The sequence below is a fragment of the Falco rusticolus genome, chromosome 6 (assembly GCF_015220075.1).
Source record: "Falco rusticolus isolate bFalRus1 chromosome 6, bFalRus1.pri, whole genome shotgun sequence".
Taxonomy (NCBI): domain Eukaryota; kingdom Metazoa; phylum Chordata; class Aves; order Falconiformes; family Falconidae; genus Falco; species Falco rusticolus.
This window is the reverse complement of record NC_051192.1, coordinates 63005213-63026939: the sequence shown is the minus strand read 5'-3', so window position 1 is coordinate 63026939 and position 21727 is coordinate 63005213. Positions and strand designations below refer to the sequence as shown.

Below are 21727 nucleotides of genomic sequence, written 5' to 3'. Positions count from 1 at the left end.
TCCTGGAAGTCAAAGGGGGCTTGAACACATTTAAAATGGAATCAGTGTTTGCATACCGGGGTTAATTGGAGCTTTCAGTCTATGTATACAGGTGTCACCCTTCGTGGGACTACCTGAACAAAACCAGCTTCAAGCGAGGTGAGCGCTTGCGGCCTGCAGCAGCCTCCCGTTCCGATGGCGGCCGTCACTGTTCCTGCGGCACTGGGCAGCCGCTGCTCCCGCAGGGCCTGGCTGCTGGTGGGTTGGCCTTCCTGGCAGGCTGGAACGGCATATCCCTAGGGAAGGATTCCAGGCACAAGCGCCACGCTGGGGGTCAGCGGGGCTATCCCCCAGTGTCCGGCCTGCCGCGGCGTGGCCCCCCGGGCGAGCCCGCCCGCCGCAGAAGGGCTTCCTCTGCCTCTTGGACACGCAGCTCCCCCCCACCGCCCCTTCTCAGCTGATCACATTGGCACCTGATAAGCTTTATAGCTCTGTTAGCCTGCTAGAATTAGCAGAATTAACATGTTAGTATTAGCGTGTTATTAGTATTAGCAAAATTAGTGACAGCCCCCCAAATTGCATGTCATTAGCTAGCTAAGAGTATGAAGTCTTTTAAAGAAGACGGAAGTATTTTCTTTAAAAAGGAAGTCTTTCTTTGGAACCGATGAAAATCTCATTTTTAAAATTACGCCTTTTTGGTTTTTTTAAAAAAAGTGCTCTCAGCCCGCGCAAAGGCGGGGGTTGGGCGCGCCAGGCGCCCTGCCCCCACCTCACGCCCCGCGGTAAGCCTCACTCGGAGAGGCGGAGGAGCAGTAACGCGTTGCCGGTGCTGGAACGTGAAGCCGGTTTCTAACGCGGGCCTAAACCGGGGGCGGCCCGGCCCGGCCCGTTTCCCGCCTCAGCGGAAGCAGCGGGGCCGGCCCGCCCCCCGCGCACGCCCGGCGGCGGCCATGGCGCTGGGGGAGGCGGGCGCCCGCGGGCGGCTGCTGCTCTGGCCCCGCGTCGTGCTCCTCGGAGACTCCATCACTGAGGTAGCGGCCCTGCGGCAGCCCCTCAGGGCGGCGGGGAGCCCCGCGCGGGACGGGCCGGCCTCGCCGGTGCCGCCTGGAGCTCTGGGGCCCCACGAACATCCCGGTTCCTCGCTCCGGCCGCCCGGCTTCCCTTGAGCGGGCGGCGGCTGCGGCGGGAGGGGGCGCGTGTGTCCCGGTGCGGGGGCCCTGCCCGGTGGGGTCGGGGTGAGGGGCGCCCCCGCCGCTCCCCTCGGGGCTGGGCCCCGGCCCGCGGGGGGCCCTGGCGCCGTGAGGCGGCTGGAAGGGGAGCGAGGCCTGGCACAGGCGCGTCCCCGTGGGACCTCCCGCCAGTGCCCCGGGGGCTTTCACACCTGATGGTTTTCTGGGAGATTTGGAGCCTTCCCGCAGAAACTCTTGAAGTTCCAGTGTGAGAGGCGTGATGTGGTTGAAGTGCAGCTTCTGGCGTCGCGGTGGCAGTGGCGTTTTCCAGGCGGGCAGGCGAGCCTGCTGTCTGTACTGACCCCCACGCTCCCCCCAGCCCAGCTGCTGGTGTGCCCCTTCCCTGCGGCTCCCTGCATCCAGCTCCTGCCCTGGAGACACGCTCACGTCTCCTTCGATGCAGCACCGGCTTTTTGGTGTTCAGCTTGTGTCCCTGCTTTCTGTTGCGTGGTGGGGTGGGTCGCAGAGCCGCTCTGATGGCACAAGTTTTGGACAAAGACAAAGGGGATCGGTAATGGGAGACGGGTTGTCTGAACCGACTCGCTGTGCAGCATTGTAACAGGAAGGGTGATGCAGCAGCAGGGGAATAAGGATTATTCCCATTAATTTTTCCACTATTAGAAGAGGTAGGTATCAAACTGCACTCTGAAGCAGCATGTGGAGAAAGGATTTTTGAGAGGTGCTTTCCAGAATGAAGGCACGGTGAAAGGATCTTAGAAATAAAGTAGAAAAAGATTTTTAAAAAAAGGGGCCTCACCAGCCAAAATAAAACTAAAGCCTGACAGCAGCTGGTTTTGATTATGAAGGGACCACAGGGCACCAGGTTGCCTCTGATGCCAGTCCTGTGTCTAGTAAGGCCAGGGCTGTTTGACCCCTGCAGGGACAGGGCCGGCTGGCAGGGAGGAAATGCTGGGGCAAGGTGCTGGTGCTGGGACCACCAGCTGGGGAGGGAGTTCTTCCAGTGAAAGTCTTAACCTTTTTCCTTGCTTTCAGTTCTCCTTCCAGGAAAATGGCTGGGGGGCATCCCTTGCTGAGAGACTGGTCAGGTAAGAGCTTAAATTTCAAGTAATTTATCTAGCACACAGGAAGTCATGCAGCTTTTCTAAAAGAAAACAAACGCAAGTTAATATTTACTGTATATTTATTTATTGGCATCTATTTATTTATTGAAGTGGAGCTGCCTTACTGGTGACCTGCCCAGTACTGGTGGAAATACTCATTGGGTGTTTCTTTCCCCTCAGAGCTTGACTGGAAAGAAAAAAGTCCTTAGTGATTGTCAAGATTGTATTTCTGGTTTCATAGTCTGAGTGGCAGGCATATAGTACACATGCAATCTGCGCATGCACTTTCAAAATGTAAAGTTATAATCCCATTGAAAACTCCTGTGATATCTCTTTGTCTTTGAGAGAAGCAGAGGCAGGTATCCTGACAGGATGGTTCACAACTTACCAAGTTTCGTTCTGGTGGGCAGAAGAGATATGTTCTTTTTGATATTTGTCTCTGTTTCAGAAAATGTGATGTTGTGAACCGTGGGCTCTCAGGGTACAACACCAGATGGGCTAAATTGATCCTTCCAAGACTGATCACTAAAAGTACTGGTGCTGAGAGTACTGCTGCGGTTACTATTTTCTTTGGAGCTAATGACAGTGCTTTGAAAGGTATGATAGCTTTCTTTTTTTCTTTCTTTTTTTTTTTTTTTTCCCCATGAGTTGTTCTCTTTAAGACAGTTTTACAGTTTAGCAGAAAAGACAGAATGTTACACAGACTTTTCTTGCTGCTTCTCTATGATCTGGTTGCCCTCTTTCCATTTTTACAGTGGATTGTTTTCAATTATTTTATTTGTATTTAAACCATGCAGTGCCTTCTGTTTCTCTCCCTCTCAGCAAGTTTTAATATTAAAAGTAAATTTCAAGATGCTCAAGAATTAGTTTATATCCATTGGCTAAACTTGGAGTTGTGCATCTAGCTGATTTTTCTACTTTTTAAAGCGGTCTGATGAATTCGTGGCAGATGGGTTGAGGAAATGAGGGACGGTAGCATTTGGATTCTCTTTAAGACAAGCGTAGCAGCATGCAGAGCTAGTCTACTCAAAATGATAACATCGGTGCACAAAGGACTGACTGTACATCCATGGGAATTTCCAAAAGTTTCTTTGCATCCCAAGAGAGTTAAAAATCTTAAGTTTTGCTTGAGGTGATTATGTTATCTAATAGTAAGATGCGGAGTTGTAAGACAAAGCATCTTTTAAAAGGTGATTTTTATTATTCCCCTCCCCTGCCCCGAGCCTTATTTGTGTTAGTTGGAAGTGTTGTGTTTAACCTCTTGATTCGTCTGTTTTGGCTACTGAGGAATAGCATTTTCCTGCCCCATCTCCTGAATCGATGGTGGAGGTGAAGTGCATATTGAAAATGAGTGCCCACATTCATATGCTGTGTAAAGAGCACATTCTGTGGTGTAATGAATCTGTGAGCAGTTTAACATCGCTAATGCATGTGCTCTATCCCCTAACAGATCTGAACCCTAAGCAACACGTTCCTTTGGAGGAATATGCTGCAAACTTAAAGAGCATGATACAGTATCTGAAATCAGTAGACATTACTGAAGACAGGATTATTTTGATAACACCACCACCTCTTCAGGAGTCCGCTTGGGAAAAGGAGTGTCTTGCCAAAGGTAAAAGAATGGTACAGATGGGCAGAATTTCCGCGTTTTACTGGCAGAGTGTGAGTTACTGATCCCAGGCTGATAGATGATTAGCTTTGTGCTTGTGCCAGATTGCAGTCATGTTCTTTGAGTTGATGGAAGAGGACTGCTAGCTGTTTTGCTAAACAGCTTTTGGATAAGGTCATGGAGTAACTACCAACTAATTAGCAACATCCTTTCAGAAGTGTTGATTGATCTGTTCATGCATAAAACTGACAGAAGTGGCTGCCCTTTGAGCACATAGGTTTTGCCAAGATGTCCTAGGCAGACTATATCATGTCCTACCAGCTTCCAAAATAACATTAATGGAAGAAATTTTGGCACTGTGTGCCTTAGAAAAATTTGTGATAGGCACAGTGTCTTTCACATCTGTTTGGATAAGCAGTAATGTACTAGGCAGGTTTATTTTAAATTTTAAAATCTCCCCAGAGAATAGCACATTCTAAGGATGCTAATAGAAGTACCTTAAAAAGAAGCAAGAAGCGAATAAATGATTTCTCATTATGTTGTTCAAGCTAACTCTAGAAATAGAGATGTACTGCTTACTTGATGTTACTCAACTGTTGGAAAATGCTGTAATCCCACTGACTCCAGCAGCGACAGCTGATACCTTCTGAGAGTGTTTCCTCTTTTTCATTGGGACAGCTTGTCCACCTCTTGCATGTTTATAAGTCTTTTGAGTTAGATTTAGGTAAGTAGAGAGCTGTCACCTTAGCATTTGCAGGGTTTTCTCTAACGTAGGTGGTATTTGCATCCTGACTTGTGTACTCAATCAAAGTGGTGACGTTTTGAAGGTGGCCTCATGTTTAAACTGCATTAAATTAGGCTATGTATCGCATGACTTTGCGTTAGGGGGCTTTGGTGTGCAGCCGTGATCGCTGTGCAAAACAGATTTTGGACTACGTGGACTTTCAGTCTCATCTAGCAGGGTAGTTCTTACATTTAATTTGGAAAAGAAGAGAAAGTCCTAGAGTAATGCTCACAAATTGTGTAAGACAGTAGCAGATCCGATCAGACATCAGACAGGGCTAGTGCTGTGCATGTGACAGCGGTAGATCCTTGCGTAGGGCGTAAGGGGGTAGGTCAGGTGCAGAGCAGCCTTTCGTGGCGTGTGTGCCCAGGTCCTGCTAAAGCTGCAACAGCTGTAGTTAGCAAAATGTGTACCTGTATTGTCCTGTTGAAGATCTCTCAGGGGAGCACACCATGAACGCTGCTTAGCTGGCTCCTAGCTGTCAAGTAACACTTCTAAAACGTTAATTCATTTTTGTCTTACAGCTATCCTTTCTATGGGGTAGCAAGGGAGGAAACTTGCATTTACAGTGTTGAATCTGCCAGCATCTGTCTAAAAGAGATTGCTGTCTAGGGACGGAACAGGAGACAGGTGATCTCAGACTGTGGACCACAGATACAAGTATTGGCACAGTAAGCAGCAACATCGCATCATCTGCCCTCAACCAGTATTCAGGAGAAATGTTCTGCTTATTTTTAGTTTTGTCAGATCAATACGAGGGCAAAGGAGAGATGCGAAGCATCAGAAGGATAGTGTTCACAGGAACGTTCATCCAGGTGTGAAGAGAGGTGCAAAAATAAACACGGCTTCCAAACTAGAGTGCTGTGGGAGATGGAGTCAAAGCCCTTACTAAAGTCAGAACTGTTCTTCATCATCTGGGTGGTCATCATTCCATCACAGAAGGCAGTTGGGTTGGTCAGGCACTGGCTTTGCTAACTTTATGTTGACAGTTCCTTCTTGTCCTTCATGTGTTTGGAAATGAATCTCAAAAGGAGGCAATCCCGCTGTCTTTCCCAGCAATGAGGTGAGGCTGAGTGATCAGCCATTCCCCAGGTCCTTTTTCTTTGCCTCTCTTAAACGTGGGTGTAATGTTAACCTTCTTCACCCTCGGTCTCCCGTTAGCTGTGAATGTTTGTAGGGGGTAGGCGCTGACCAATGCAACAGGCAGCTCCTTCAGGTCAGTCCCACACACCCAGATGCATCTGGCATCTCTGAGTGTCCCCTAACCCTTTGCTCCCGGCTGTCCTCCTTCCCAAGCTGGGTGGGTACGTGCGGGTCGAGATGAATCACCAGGTTGGCTCCTTGATCCCTCAGGAGACGCCCCTCCCTATATTCCCTGAGTTTCCTTTGGCTGCTGCTCTTTGCTTGTAGACCCAGCACATGCACCTGCAGAGCTGCACGTTGGGAGGAGATGTGTGTTTGTGTGCTTCCAGAATGGAAGAAGAGGTGAAACAGTCGAGAAGTAATGCTAACGATGAAAGAAAAGGCAAAGGCAGAGTAAGAAATTATCGGCTCTGCTAGATCAGAAGTCATAGAAAGGGAAAGGGACAGGACTGAAGGGTCACGCGCAGGGAGGTGAAGTTGTGGTCGGTACAGGGATCTTGGCAACGAAGGGCTGTGTGGTGGAGGCTGAATGACCACTCAGCCTATGGGAGAGTTGAACCAGGAAGAGAGTTGAAGAAAGCAAGAGTTAGGAAACATACCGTGGTGAGGAAGGACCACTGAGGAGGCTGAGGATGTTTTTAGGATGAAAAGAAATGATGGGAGGAAAGAGGTGGCACTGCAAAGTCAGAATCATTAGGTGCATTACATGGAAGGAGGGAGTGGAGTAGGAGTTGCACTGCATTATAGGTCCCAATAAGAAGAAAAACCAAACAACGTAACTTAGTAATACCCTGCCCTAACGTGTCGCAGTGGTCGGTGCAAAGCTGTTGGCTTACAGTAGCCGGCACTGAGCATATGCTGAAGGCCCAGCTCCCAGGGTGTCTGCGCACAAACGTGGCAGTCGCAAGTGCTTGGCAGTCACAAAGTAAAGCTTTGGACCGGAACGTACCCCGGTCCACCAGCATGTTACAACAAGGAGGCTACTGCAAGGAGATATTAAATGTCAAATGCCATCCAGGAAGCAGAAGGCAAACTTGTAAGTAGATTTACATCTGCTCAACTCTGTTCTACACGCTGGTAGCAGGTGTATGAACAGTTTTGAATCTGTGCACTGATTTCACCTGAAGCTTGCCAGAAGGTGAAGGCTGCAAGCAGCACAGAAGCGAGCTTTATGCTGCGTGCTTGTTGCTGTTGCCTCTCTTTTACCTGTCATGCATCTGTTAACAAGAGATGTATTTTGAAATGCCTCAAAAACAAAAAGAGCCCTGAAAGAGACTAAATGAGCTGTAGCTTCCAACTGAAATTGAGGTGCTTTGGATTTAGATTGTAATTAGCTATGTCTGCTGGTTTAACAAATGGATATGCATCGCATGTACCACAGAAGACTGAAATCAAGCTGTATCAGTTGCAATTGCTAAATGTTCTCTTTTTTTTCTGAATGATAGGTGACAAATTAAATCGCTGCAATGCCACCACTGGGGAATACGCTCAGGCCTGTGTTCAGGTAGCTAAGGACTGTGGAACGGATGTGCTCGACCTCTGGACGCTGATGCAAAAAGATCAGGTATGATGTCTTGAGAAAGACTTTGAAACAGTCATGAATTGTGAAATGCATTATTTAGCGTAGAGGAACCAGTAGTGCTGCATTATCACTGAAATGGTATAAAATATATCCAAACTACACTTTGGGGAAGGAAAAATAATCCGGAACGCTTCACAGTGTGCTGTAAGAAATAAATCTTAATACACCCTGGCCATTATGTTTGTTAGATGTCCCCTGGGTGCATTACATGTAAATAACTTTTCCTTGGACTTTGATTCATGGAATAGTTCAGGTTGGAAGGGGCCTCTGGAGGCACCTAGTACGGCGCAGGGTTGGACTGGCTTCAAAGTTTAACCAGGTGGCATGGGTACCTTGCTGGTGCTTCTGGCCAAGTACCCAAATTGGTCCATGTGACAGATTGCACAGTTTCCTGCAAGCAGGCAACTCCAGTTCAGACACCGAGTCTTTTCTCTCTCCTGCGCTCCCTGGTGCAGTAGAGTCCATCTTTCGACTGCATCAATCCCCAGATCTTTTCCTGATGAATAGCAGTGGCCTTGGCCATCAGACCATTCTCTTAATATATTAATACAAACGGTGAAAAATGAAACCGGTATATATACCAGCTAGCTTTGAGGAATTTACTTCATTACTCAAGACCTTCTATTTGCAGCTAGCAAATACATTAAATCATGGTTTTAACCTCCCCCGTAGGATTTCTCTTCCTATTTGTCTGATGGTCTTCATTTATCAACAAAAGGCAACAGCTTTCTAGCAGCACAACTTTGGTCACGCCTGGAAAAAAAACTGTCCGCTCTTCCTTCGCTGCTTCCTTATTGGCGCGACGTTGACCATACGAACCCCGAGGCCAGTCTCCTGTGAGATCCCCGGCGGTCAGGAGCCAGAGCAGCCATGCCTGAGAAAGCCGGTCTGCGTGCAGACAGCAACGCGCCGCAAACCTTGCACGCGTGGGGTAGTGGGGAGCCCGCGGTCAGTACTCTTCCGTGTCCCCTCTCTTGCTCTGTGGGAGAATAAAGGTGAGACCACACAGGGTGTGTTGTGGGGTGGTCTGTCTGCCTGCTGCCTGTGCCAGGAGCCTGGACAGCTGTGGGGACGAGCAGGTCTTTCCTTGGAAGACTTGGAGGAGAGTGAGCCTTGGCTGCCCTGAGGCGTTCCCGGCTCGGTTGAGCTTTGGGGGTTACACTTTGGTCAATACAATCTGCTGGCTTTAAACACCTGGGAGTGGTAAGAGGCAGGAGCGTGGAGCTTCTTGAGAGCCATTAATGTTAGTCCAGATTAATTTATTTGGCTGTAATACAGCAGTAAAAGCCATTATCTGAGCTTGAGAGTGAGGCTTTTTATAGTGCTGTATTGTAGTTCAGAGCAGGGCTTTTAAAGTTTAACTTCTTCTGGCACCAGCAGCAGCTTCTCTACACCTGGCCATTGTGTATAGGCGCAGATTTCAAAGCAGTGGGTGTTCTTGGGTGGTATAAAGCTGGTGATGCACGTTAATACAGCCCAGAATTATGTAGGGGTTTCATCTCTTTATTTGATTTTAATCCGTGGTCCAGTAGTATCCTCACTTTTGCTGCTATCTGGCTAGCTAATTATTTCCCAAACTGCTTTTTTTCTATGCTTATTGAATTTCATCTAGGCTTCAGGCAATTTTTTGCAGTTTGTGAAGGTAGTTTTCATAGTTTGTGTTCTCTTGAACAAAAGCTATACGTAGTATGTAGTACTCATCTGTTGTATCAGTTAAATGATGGATGAATACCAAAGCTCACTTGAAAGGTCTCCTTCACTTGATGGCAAATGACATACAGTGCAGCATTGTCACCATTGTCGTTACATTGGCACAAACCAGATGAGGCCGATAGCGATGTACTTGTTACGCATTGAGTGAGGCAGACAGATGAGAGCGCGTCAAGATGTCCTGCACTGTTTGCGCCGTGAGGCTGCCTTTGCTTCCTCAAATCAGACAAGTTGGCCAAGACTGTCCTCCGCTATGTAATGGGTGTTATGAAGTGCAGCATAAGTAGTTATTTCTCATGTGCCTGGAGCCAGACCAGAAGCTAGCTTGATTTATAAATAAAGATGAATATCTGAAATGGGGCTGTCCTTTCTGTAAGAAATGCTTACAGGAAGGGCTGGCTAAGCAGCAGAGGAAGCTCCCTGTGGAAGCTGTGGATCTCCCTGCACTAGGTGTTGCAAATGCACTTGCAGGTGCCGCTTTCACAGTGTCTAGAGCAAGGCTCACATTGGGGATGGATTCTGTGATTTCCAAGGGCTGCTCCAAACCTCCATTTTTGTGCTCCCAAGTGCCTGCTTTTCCTCTTTTACAGGTTTGCTACCCGAGAAGACATCCAAGCACCCCCCCATACCTTAGATACGAATTTCACCATTAGAACTGACCATAACACACAGGGCAAGACCAGCTCCCTCCCTGGGGGAAGCAGGGCAGCCCTGCGGGTGCTCAGCGTTTAGCCTCTGCAGCAGCTGAGTTCCAGAGGGGAGCAGTTACTTCTGACTGGCTCAAGTCTGACTGCACAGCCAGGCTTAACAACAGAAAAACTTACATCTTTTCTAAAAGGATGGACAGAAACAGCTCATCTGGCTAATTATTATTTTTTTTTTTAGTATAAAAAGCTTTTATTGTACCGGGAATTAAATTAACTCCTCACACATGTACTTTGCACTGAATCAAAAAAAGAAAACCCAAACAAAAAAAACAAACCCCAAACAAAGTTCAAAATCAGTATATAAAACACAACAGCCAGTCAGATAGAAATACCGTAAGGCACACAGTTCAAGTATTAGTGTAACAGGTATCCTCAGGCAGGGAGGAGGGGGGGGAACCCTTTCAGCACACAGATGCTTCCTGCAGCTGTGGCTCCCCCGTAGCTGAGCACAGGCTTGTAACAGTTCCAACGGTTTGACCCTTGGTCCCCCTTTATGTCAGTTCTATCAGCAGAGTATTATGGGAGCAAACGTATGTAGAATTAAAGATTCTGCTTTACTATCACGGTTGCTCTGTGACTGCACTGTCAGCCCATCTGCCACTAACCTAAACCATCCTGGCTCACCTTACACATCTCCAGGTGTATCAGAGGACACCACTAGATTACCAACTTTTTAATGTCACATTTTACGACCTGTGTGGGAATTTGAATTCATGAAGTCTCCTCCTTATACTTGCCCTGTTAACAAAGGTTTCTTTCTTTTTTGGTTAAATTCACTATTTTTAAACAAATGCCCCCCCCCCCCCGCAATGGAGTAAATTCCACCACCACCCCTTATTTATGCAGCAGGAGTTTCCAAAGGGCACAGCCAACTGAGGCTCAGCTCTTTGAACATCTCAACAACAGTGTTACCCATTTCAAAATAACATTTGGAGAAACATTTTTGCACTGAAACAGCTGCTGTAAACAGCTGGTTAAAACAGTCCTCATCCACGTCAATGATTTCCCTCCTTACTGCCTTCTGCTACCAGCCACCTGTGACACACAGGCCTCTCAGCAGAGTGGGAAACTCCCACAAAAGCCACAAAGACAAGGCTAGAGGCAAAAGAGGTTCCTGCTAGAGGAGCATTTCCATGCATCGGGCAAGGTTTAACAGCCTCTCTGTTATCCTTTTGGTTTTATTTCTTTAGAAGCTGTGTTAAGCTTCTTGATTCTGATCATGCATCTTCACTCAGTGCTGTGAGACTGTATTTTTATCCGTTTCATTAATCCCATTCTGTTCTCAAGGCATCTGTTTAGGCATGTACCTTAAATCGCTAAATGATCTACATGGAACATACTGCTGTGTTTTCATTTTGTTTTTAAAAGCCCCTTAATTCTGTCTATCAGTGCTGTCCGTCTACAAAATATTAAATTATAAAAAAGGCTGATATACACAATCCAATATCCAGCAGGATATTTGGTTTTGCACCACAGGTTGAAGGAAATGTTAAAGGTCAAGGAAATAGAAAAACAAATCCAAAAAGCTTCAAAAACAAGCCAGTTTTAGTTTGGATTTTCCTTTTTAAAAGATATAATGCTCTAATAATTGTAATTTAAGGAAGGTCATACACATGACCAGCATCTGCAGTAGGTCACTTCCTTATTTCTCCCACTCCCTCACAAAAATATATATACATATATTTATATTTATATAAATGAAATGGTTTTAGATCCTTTTTTTGCAGATACAAGTCACACATTTAGAAGGCAGCAAGACACTAGCATTCCGTCTCTTTGCTGTCTACACGGTTCTGGCGCTGTAGTTTAAAGGACGAAGCTTTCTCACTCCTAATGACAGGATGATCCGTCAAGTCCTCAAAAGATTTGGCGGCCGAGCTGCTATTTGGGAAAGGGTCCTTCTCAAACCCGTCCTCGTCAATGTGAGAGTCAGTGCTCGGGTCCTCCTGGATAGTGTCCATTCTTTGGTGGTCCTGTTTCGGTGCTGCAGCGACAGCCGGCACAGCCGTGATGGGCTGCAGCGGCTGGTGCCGGCTGGTCGACTGCGCTGCGGGGAAGGGCTTGATGATTCGAACAGAGGCAGAGTCCAGGCTGCTGAGCATCTCCACGTTCTGCAAGACACAAGCAGCCTCGTCACAGGGAGAAGCAACCGGGATCTAGTCCAAGGTTCAGTTTTTGTTGCGCCGTTTTCAAAGGGGACGGGCAACAAACGGGCACCATCTGAGCAGCACCCGCACTGCTGTTAGAACGGTTTAAAGGCAACCGCGTCCTCCCCGCCGCCCCCAGCAGCCGTGTGCGCTGCAGGTTACCCTGCGCGAGCCAGGCTGAGCCCACTGCGCTGGGGGGGAAAGGAGTCCGATTTTGAGTTTCACAGTAGATTTATACATAACGTAGGAGCAAGGGACCATCCAAAAGAAGTCGTTCGTTGAGTAGGTTTTTCCTCAAGAAATTCAGCTACGCTGAGCGCTAACGGCAGAAAGGCCCTTTTATCTCTGCGTGTTCCTTCTCCCCATAAAAGCACCACGGGTGACCGGGACAGAGCTGACGACTCAGCCCCACCTCCCCTGGGGCCCAACACTGCTTTGGCAAAACCCAGGACTGGAAATGCACGGTCAAGCCAGACAACACCAAGAGCTCAGTGCAGGGAAACTGGCCACGGTACAGCTTATCCCACTCTTCCAACTGGAGAGTTCCCCCCTTCACGTGCAGGAAGTTGCACTGAACACCGGGGGGACCACTGCGATCATACCCAGACTCTGCACCTCAGATTAAAGTTAAAGCCCACTGGTTTCTGTTCTATTTTGAGCATGGTTTGGAAAATATCCAGGGATTTCTGGGCGTAAAAAGACATCCTCACAACCCCTGGTATGAAACAGAGCAAGGTCTTAAAAAGATTGGTAAGGATGAGTTTGGTACAATGCTCTGGGTGATGCTCTGTTTGTGTGAAAGGAATGTACTCTGAATATAGGAAAGGTAAGGTGGGCACCTGAAGGAGATAAGGAGACCATGAGTCAGGAAACTGTTAAACAAAGAAAGTTGAAAAGTTCACTCCACCTAGATCCCACCTATTATGAACAGAATGATTAGGTGTCAAAATCAAATGAATAGGCATGTAAAGATGCTGTAACCTCTCATGAAAACTGTATAAATTACCTGACTTTTCACTGAAAACTTGGGAGCTAGTTTGTCCAATGCAAATCGGCTAGCTCCCTAACATTGCATGAAATAAATACCTTTGCTGCTTAAAGACAAAATTTGTGTCTTGAGCAGTTACTCTGTGCTGTTTTGGCATCAGTAAATGCCAACAGCGGGCAGGATGAGAGGCTGACCTGCTGCCAGTACCGCATTCCCAACTACTCAATCCTCAGCAAATCCAAAAGACACAAGACTTGTTCGTTAGAACTCTTGCTGGTGCAAGGAACCCATTAACTGTACCTGTGCTACAACAAGGCTACAACCTGCTTCTGGCATCTTCTTGACTGAATTCAGGTATTAAAGCTCTAAGGTGACTTTTCTTAGGATATTCAAGGCCAACTACTGGGCACCTAAACTAAGATCACCTCCAGTTACACCAGAGCAGGTGCCAGAGGCAATCTGCCTCAGCAGCCTCTGACTTCAGTGTGCTTCCCTCGGGGGCTGGGCAAGAAAGCTCTGCAGGAGGGTTTTTTTCCACCTCCCGTTACAAAAGGACATTTCCGTAGCTGAAAGTTTCAGTTATTAATCAAGAACTGAGGTGTCAAAGCACTGGACAGGATACCCAGAAATTTACATCAGAAGGCGCCCTGTGCTGTGCTGTAATTAAAATGTATCTAGGCACTTTTTTTGCTCTTCCCAGCTCGGTATCTACAAGGTGAGAAGGGTCACCGATGGGTGGCCTGCACCCTGAGGCCCGCTCTCCCGTAAGCAACTGGAAGGCTTTAGCACATCGGGCCCCTAGAAGGCACCTCCTGCAACCAACCACTCTGCAGCAAAGCCGCTGCGTTTGGCAGAGGTTTTGCTGCAGCGTCGCCCTGCTGAGCCTCGCGCTTTGCTGACACCACCTGGCTGGGAACAAGCGGCTTGTGGTTGAAGCTGCCAAGTGACCTGTGCTGAGGGGACGCTGCGCACGGGCACCCACTGCGCGAGGCGGTGCTCCGCAGAGCGGCATGGCTTCCTGCCCTGGGAGCTGCGGCTGCTGCAGGAGAGCTGCTCCGGCAACAAGGTCAAGGCACAGCTGCTACAGGAAGGAACAGCCAGGCCCCACCGAGCTGCAGTGCTCGATACGTCCAACACTGGCTTGTGGGAGAAGACCGTTTCCCCTCCAACTGATCCATCCATCCGCAGCGTGAGGCACAGGGCTCCACGTCTCTCTGTCATCGCTCCTTTGATAAATACTCTGCGCCCACCTTAGGTTCAGATTTGCTAACACACATCGGAGAGCTTTCTGCCAATTCGTATTTGACAGCAACTTACACTGGGGCAAAACAGGGACTTCGTGTTCTCCTCATACTGCTTGTCCAGCTTCTTGTCCTATTGGAAAACAAACACACGCACACGCAAACCAACACAGACACACACAAAATAAAAAAGGTTAAGTTTCACAGTTAGAAGATCCCCGTTTTCCCTGCAGGTACACAGCAGTGCGTGGGGCTCTTGTCCCTTCCCCTACCTTCTACCTTCCCATCCCCCCCGGAGTGCTTGTGGGCACAGCAATCCTCTGCTCTAACCCCACACTGCCATCCGCACCATGTGCCCACGCTCCCCGTTGCCGCGAGCTCTCCCTTGACCCATCCGCCCAACGTCAGCCAGGACCACTTCCCGCTATGGGTCTCCCCACAAAACGCGTCTTATTTCTTAGCAGGGCTTTAGAAAACTTTGACTCTTAATAGAAATCACCGAACTTATAATTGGGTACGATTCAGGAGATGGAGGAAGAAAGCCTGCCTAGGAGAGAATGGGAAGGGCTCCAGGGAACAGTCACGGGCGCGCCGGGCCTGCCAAGCCCGGCAGAGTTAAGCCCGAGTTTCGCCTGTTGCAGGAGCAGTAAGTCTTACATATGCTGGGTTCCCCGCTGGGGTTTGCTAAAAGCTTCCCATCACCTTCTCCCACAGACGTCTGCCAGTTCACATAGGAAGGGTGTTCTCTTACAGCTCAACCCAACACGGCAATCAGCTCAAAGACATCTTACCACGCAGTGCACAAGGATGCTCAGAGGAATCCAGAAAAGCAGGGAGAAGACGAGCACAGAGCCCACTATATTATCCGCTAGGAACTTCCCTGCGAAATCAGGTCAAATCCGTTAGTTACCCCCAAACACCGTTTCATGAACATACACGTGTAACCCCATTCTGCAGCCACTGCTCATGCAAGCCAAGCCACAGAATTGCTCAGAAAAGCACAAGCTGCAGGACTAGGCAAAAATAAAAGAAATTCTGTAATTTTAGAAAATTGTATCCAGTATTTGAACATGAACAGGTTTTTTCCTCTGTTCTTCTCTGGTGAGAAATGCTGGCAGACTGTAACATTTAACGTGAATTGACTGGGAACAGGCGACACTGAGCCAGCCAAGCTCCCCCTCTCAATTACACAAGACACACCCCGAGTCTGTTACTAAATCCTGACTTTACAGCCTCCACAAACAAAGTATTTGAACATCAAACTGTCCCTACCTGAGCAGGCTATTAAATAGCTTTAACAATTACCTAAGAAATAATTTTTTTGATCCTAGAACTCGAGATTGGAAGCCCCAAACCCAGATTACACTGTGTGGGCACAGCAGTACAGTGAGCACACGCAGTTACGCAGCGCCGGCTGCTTAACAGGGTTTTGTACGGTGCCAGTAACGTGGAGTGAGACATGGCGTGACACTTGGGGGGGGCACCTGCTGGCACTGCACGGTGGGGATGAAGACCAAGGAGGCCCACTCACAATCACCGGGCAGTGCCACGGTTCAAGCACACAGCTTGAGGTGCGTGGTTCTCTTAAGTAAGAGAGAAATGAGGTTTTCCTCTCCCAGTCTGCTGGCATTTAAATCCTACCGAGTGGCCCACTTTCTACTGTGCTGAATCTAGCTGACCTCTAAAAAGACTGTCTGTTATTTCCTTTTCTCTAATTGACCTACTTCTTGGTATTCAGACAAGAAGCTATCGTCTCCTTTACAAGCTTGGAAGGTGCCTAAAAAATAACGGAGTGGAAAAATGCGAAGTGGCGGCCCATCCTTTCAGCTTTAAAAGGCAAGATCAGCGCTTAAACACAGCTACTAGCTACACTCGCATACAGGGTACGAATGAAACAGCCAGCTAACTCCCTCCAGGGCTTCAGAGGTTCATGTCATGAACTCAAAAAAACCCCAAAGGATATGGTTACGTATCTTACCAAAAGTATTGATGCTGAGCTGGTCTATGAAATCCCAAAATCGTTCAATCACATCCTGCACTTGCTTCTCGCATTTGCCCTGCAAAAGTAAACGCTTATTTACAAAATAATCTAAGCATTAACTACCGCCTTCTTGCAAAGGGAAGAAGATACAAAGACAGTAATGAAATTAAAACGACAGACACAGCAGCACTTGACTCGCATTCTGCATACAGATTTACATTCACGCCCAGCAGCTGCAGCCCATTTGCACCGCTCTTAGTTCTGGCAAAATGGTTTCAATTCTATTGCTGCCCGAAACAGATGAAATGTTAACGTTCGAAACTTGCAAAAACTGCCCCACCCTTGCCCCACGTTAGCTGACATAAAACTGAAGCTTCTGGCGAGGTTTAAGCACCACAAGCCTCAGTTCCCATCGCCCCCTGAGAAGGCTGCAGAAGGTTACGAACAGCCAGACCCTTGGGCCGTGCTGGTTTAACACAGCAGATCATCGGCCCCCCAGCTCTGCCAGCAGAAGGGCTGGGGCGTGCCCCCCCCCCCAAAAGGACTTCTGCGGACACCCAGTGTGGCTTCAGCCACCGGCGGCTGCAGGGGAGGCGGCCGGCTGTGTGGCTGTACCACGGAAACGATGGTCACCGAGTGCCAGCAACCCGCCACTCTCCCTGCCCCTGTCAGATACCACCAAGCTAGACTTCCACGTGATTGCTCCCCAACCTGAAATATTTTAGTCAAAATTAATTGAGCTAACGTGAACAACTGACACAGCAAGCGCTGCAAACCTAGCCGAGCTTACAGCAGCGCTCATTCGCCTCCTTCGCACAAACTGCTGGCTGGCTGAGCTGCGGGGGCGGCAGAAGGGGGGTGATAAGCAACGGCAGAAGGCAACAGCTTCACCTTGCACAGGTTGCTGCAGAACCAACCTCCACCTGCAGCCTCGGACACCCTTTCAGATTTATCCTACGCAGAGGTACTAACAGTATCGCCCCGCTCAGCAGCGCGTCAAGCTTTGCCTTCGCTTTACCAGCAGAGGCTTCGTCACAGAGGACTCCGCAACGCCCAGCCGCGGCAGCAGAGCATGCAGTGCGCTGACAGCTGGGAGAACTTACATTGGTATCGCAGAAGCCCACAGTGCAGGGCTTCCCCTTGCGCAGGAACAGGAACTGGTCGTTAGCATCGACGTACGGTACACACCTATCCTGCTCGTCCCGGCAGCACACCTTGCAGGAATTATCCGTTTCTGTAACGAAGCAACAAACTCATTCCTCTGAAGCACCGAGAGTCACCTGCAACCCATAACGCCGCGTGGCCCCGGGTGACCATGCTCCTGCCCAGCTTCCCCGCAGGGAGGGCAGGACTGTGCGCGTCACCCCGTGCCAGGCACTCTGACGACCAAGCCCAAAACCCAACCACGTGCCCTGTGCAACATATCAGGGGACACAGTGGGACCAAGCTCTCCAAGCCGATACCCCAGCACCGCAGGAATCACCAGGGCAGCAAAGAGGCTCCAAACACATCCAAAAGACAGATGCAAATACTTCTTGGGCTTTGGGTCCTCTAGGCTCCCTTCTCCTTGGCTATGCCCTCCATCTCAACGTGGCGGCGCTCACAGCGCTTCCTCGCGCTGCCTCACTGAAGCTTTCCGCCTACTCACAGCTGCCTCCCCGCATTTCAGAGACAATCAACACGGAGAGCAAGCGAGCGGCAAAACTTATTGACAGAAGTACATGGCAGACAGGTTTGCAGTAGCAGGGGACTGGACTTGAGGATCTTACGTTCTCAAGAACTTTAACCTCTTTGAAATCTTTCTTTAACCACTTGTTGGAGGCCACTACTCCTGTGCCATGCCTGGTCTGGAGGTTGGCTGACATCTCCTTATGATCCCTCCTGTCCACTATGACAGAGAACGTGGAAGATAGGAGAGCGCCCTCTCTAACCAGGGCGCCAGACTGTAAGTCTCATCTTAATGACTTCAACCCAGACTGTCAGAAGACAGGAGGACATTCACAGGCCTTTTCTAAACAGAAACCACGAGCCCTGAAAGGAACAACGGTTTAAACTTTTCAGAAACCATAAACTCGGCTCTCCAACGGGCAAGCCCACAGCAAAGCCAGCACTGAGGAGCAGAGATGAAGCACACATTTCAGATCAGTCCCACGTCACCCACCATTGCATGCACACGACCGTAGGTTCTTCTCCCTCTCGCAGAAAGGGACGCACTCCCCATCCTTGCACTTCCCCATATCCACGCAGACTGTATCATCTGGAGCATTCCCTGGAGGGGGGCACTCGCTGCTGTTCCCTACAGATGGGGGTCAACAGAGCAGGAGGACTGTGTTACAGCAAAGGGCAGAGCACCTAAGTGTGCAGAAGAAAAGAGGAAAATAAAGGAAATCCAGACTCATCCCGAGGAGGAACCCCAATAGCCTGTTCTTAGCTTGTCCTGGCTCTGCAGAGAAGGGCCTGGCAGTGCTGGTGGGCAGCAAGGTGCCCATGGGCCAGCAGTGTGCCCTGGTGGCCAAGGCCAATGGGACCCTGGGGTGCATTAGGAGGAGCACGGCCAGCAGGTCGAGGGAGGTCATTGTCCCCTCTGCTCTGCCCCGGTGAGGCTGCATCTGGGGTGCTGTGTCCAGTGCTGGGCTCCCCCGTACAAGAGGGACAGGGAACTACTGGAGAGGGCCCGGCGGAGGGCAACGAGGATGCTGAGGGGAGTGGAGCATCTCCCTTGTGAGGGAAGGCTGAGAGAGCTGGGCCTGTTCAGCCTGGAGAAGGGAAGACTGAGAGGGGACCTTACCAACGCCTGCAGATGTCTGAAGGGCGAGTGCCAAGAGGATGGGGCCGGGCTCTTGTCAGTGGTGCCCAGCGACAGGACAAGGGGCAACGGGCACAAACTGCAACACAGGCAGTTCCACCTGAATATGAGGAAGAACTTCTGTACTGAGAGGGTGCCAGAGCCCTGGCACAGGCTGCCCAGAGAGGCTGTGGGGTCTCCTTCTCTGGAGGCATCCAAAACCCACCTGGATGTGCCTCTGTGCAACCTGCTCTAGGGGAACCTGCTTTAGCGGGGGGTGGGACTAGAGCAGGGGTCCTCAAACTCTTTAACCAGGGGGCCGGCGCGCGGATGCAGTGGCAGGCAGTCATCTGCGGCTGCTTGGTTTCCCCCCCAGCCCCCGGCGGGGGGTCTGTAAATACCGGGGGCCGGATTGAGGACCCTGGGGGGGCGTATCCAGCCCGCGGGCCGTAGTTTGAGGACCCCTGGACTAGATGATCTCCAGAGGTGCCTTCCAACCCTGACCATTCTGTGATTCATCTGCAGGCTGCCTACCAGCTCCTCCAAGAGACAGCGGAAGCTCTGGAGGCTTTCAACAACTCTGGCACTGTGGCACTCTGGCATCTAAGCAGTAGGCAGCAGACCCTGGAGGCACCACCAGCAAAGCAGGCGCTCTGACATGACTCCTTGCCTCCGGGAAAGTTTATGAGGAGGAAGTAAACAAGTGGGGAAGTGAAGCAGAGTTGCAGTAATTCCACCCTTTCTATGGCAAAATTCAGCTCATTCTTGTCCCCTCCCAGTGACACAGTGTTCTGCTTTTTCTTCTTTTAAGGGAAAGAAGGAAAAAAAAAAAAAAGTCAACATTTTTCATGTTCTTCTGGGCAGTAAATCACCGAGTGACTCCTCAACTACAACAGAACTCATTGTAAGGTAATTCCATGATGCTTAACTGATCTCTAAAATTACATGTACTGGATGCATAAAGGGCACTAGTTTGAAAGCAGATCGAACAGGACACTGAGCCTGAAGCACTTTGCTAGCTGACGTAAAGGGGACAGAACCACAGCCTACCAGTGCAAAAAGACTCTCCTTTACAAGTGGCATTTATGGCTTCTTGGCATTTCTTCTGTGCACTTTCAAACTGACAGCCTTTACAGCAGGGACTGTTCCGATCACTACGGAAAGATCAGAAAGAAAGAAAGAATTATTAAGCAACTTTTTAAAAAAGAAGTACAAGTATGACAAAGCCAGGGGAAAAGGATGTTAAGGGGAAAAAAAATAAAAGGTATTTCTTGGAGACTCACTGATTCAAAACCCTTGCCCTCTGCCTCCTCCCACAACTGCCTTTCTACACACCCACTCGCTCTTCATTTATCAAAGGTAAAAGCACAGAAAGTACAACACACTGAGAGACTACGCAGGGACTCATATTTATTCAAGGCACTTGGATCCTCTTCTTGTCACTTGCTGGGCAACTTTGGAGAAGATCTCCATACACTCTTCCCTACACATTTCTCCCCTCTTCTGTTTGTCCCTGAAGGTTTACTACTCTTTATTCTGTGCTGTCTTTACACTCAATGCTCCGTACCTAATGCAAGAAGGACCTTAGGTCAAAAGCACTCATTAAAATTGATGGAACTTCTTGCTAAACAACAGGAATTGCACAAGCTCTCTACTGTTACGTGGTGCAGCGCTGAACTCTGAAAAAACAGATTGGATACTACATTGCAACAGGGCCACGAACACCACAAAGAGCAAGAACAGAAAGAGGGCTTATTTAGTGCAGTCACTGTGTTGTCTGCTCATACACATTTTGCAGCAGTCTTGAAAATACCAGTATGTGACCTCGGTTCAAAGCCACCTTGAAATACAAGCAAAAATTGTATTTGCACAGGATATTTTTAAAATTAATTTTTGATTGTCTAAGTTTGCTTCAAGCCTGTAGCTCTTGACACTTGTCAGAAAAAGAATGCTATAAACATTGATGTATGCAAACAGTGCATACACACAGCAGCCCTTCCCAAATTCCTTTACTGTCTTCAGCTCACACATTTAAGCCTTAAAGGCAAGGAACAGGTCTGTGACACTGCAGGTGGCTTTAGGAGCCTTCAGCCCAGCCCATCCTCTCCCACGTTAAGAGAAGTTGCAGCTTCCCCTTACCTGCATTTCGCGCCAGCTTTCAGTTTACAGTCTGCAGAGCAGCAGGGATCAGCCTGTTGGTGCAAGAGGCCAGGATCGCATTCCTCCCCTTCATCCACCCTGGAGTTCCCACACACTTTGTTGTTGCGCTCTTTGAAGCATTCCTGGGCCTTGATCTCGATGGTCCTATGGATGGATTTTTTGCTGCAGCTTGAGAACATCTAGAGTGACGAGGGAAAAGAGCAGCACTGAGGAGCATACCCTTCTATCAACACGTGGCATCTAGGACAGCCTCAGCTTCCTTACACCTCCAGTTTGGGTGCCTCAGAAAGCAGTTACTCCTTCAATACTGCCAGTTTGATACCTTGGGAAAATTTTAAGACAGGAAAGTAATGGCTGGGTCCATAAAGGACATTGCTACGTTACAATGCAGGGCCACCCGCACGCAGTCTGGTTCAGGGTTAGAGCTAACTCCAGCTCTCCCACAGCTTCAGGAGCACTAGCAACCCAAGAATGGAAGCGAAGTTGTAGCAACAGGGAGAGACTGTGCTGCCTCTCGGCAGCGGGACTAGGCATGAACCACAAGTCAGAGTAGACTGCAGACTAATCGTTCCCTCCATAATCTTGGTTTCTCATCTGCAGAACAGGCACAAGGCCAAGTCC

At 49.0% G+C, this 21727-nt stretch overlaps 2 protein-coding genes across 5 annotated transcripts in view; one reads left to right on the top strand and one right to left on the bottom strand.

The window, feature by feature from the left end:
• Positions 1-877: 877 nt before the first annotated feature.
• On the top strand, positions 878-8396 carry IAH1 (isoamyl acetate hydrolyzing esterase 1 (putative)). Its single transcript, XM_037391327.1, has 6 exons — positions 878-1010; positions 2202-2254; positions 2718-2866; positions 3720-3881; positions 7251-7369; positions 8060-8396. Exons 1-6 carry the CDS (start codon positions 930-932, stop codon positions 8225-8227), a joined length of 732 nt encoding a protein of 243 aa, XP_037247224.1. The 5' UTR covers positions 878-929; the 3' UTR covers positions 8228-8396.
• A 1558-nt stretch (positions 8397-9954) lies between these two features.
• Positions 9955-21727, bottom strand: part of ADAM17 (ADAM metallopeptidase domain 17) — a 36463-nt gene continuing 24690 nt past the window's right edge. Inside the window, exons 12-19 of one of the 4 annotated variants that reach the window (XM_037391323.1) lie at positions 21086-21285; positions 19997-20100; positions 18323-18457; positions 17265-17395; positions 16159-16237; positions 14972-15060; positions 14257-14313; positions 9955-11915 (exon numbers count right to left, since the gene is read on the bottom strand). In XM_037391323.1, coding sequence (XP_037247220.1) covers positions 11565-11915; positions 14257-14313; positions 14972-15060; positions 16159-16237; positions 17265-17395; positions 18323-18457; positions 19997-20100; positions 21086-21285 — 1146 coding nt within the window. In that variant the 3' untranslated portion in view covers positions 9955-11564. Of the gene's footprint in view, positions 11916-12930; positions 14152-14256; positions 14314-14971; positions 15061-16158; positions 16238-17264; positions 17396-18322; positions 18458-19996; positions 20101-21085; positions 21286-21727 lie in introns of those variants that run through there. The other 3 variants (XM_037391322.1, XM_037391324.1, XM_037391325.1) reach the window with 3 other exon arrangements.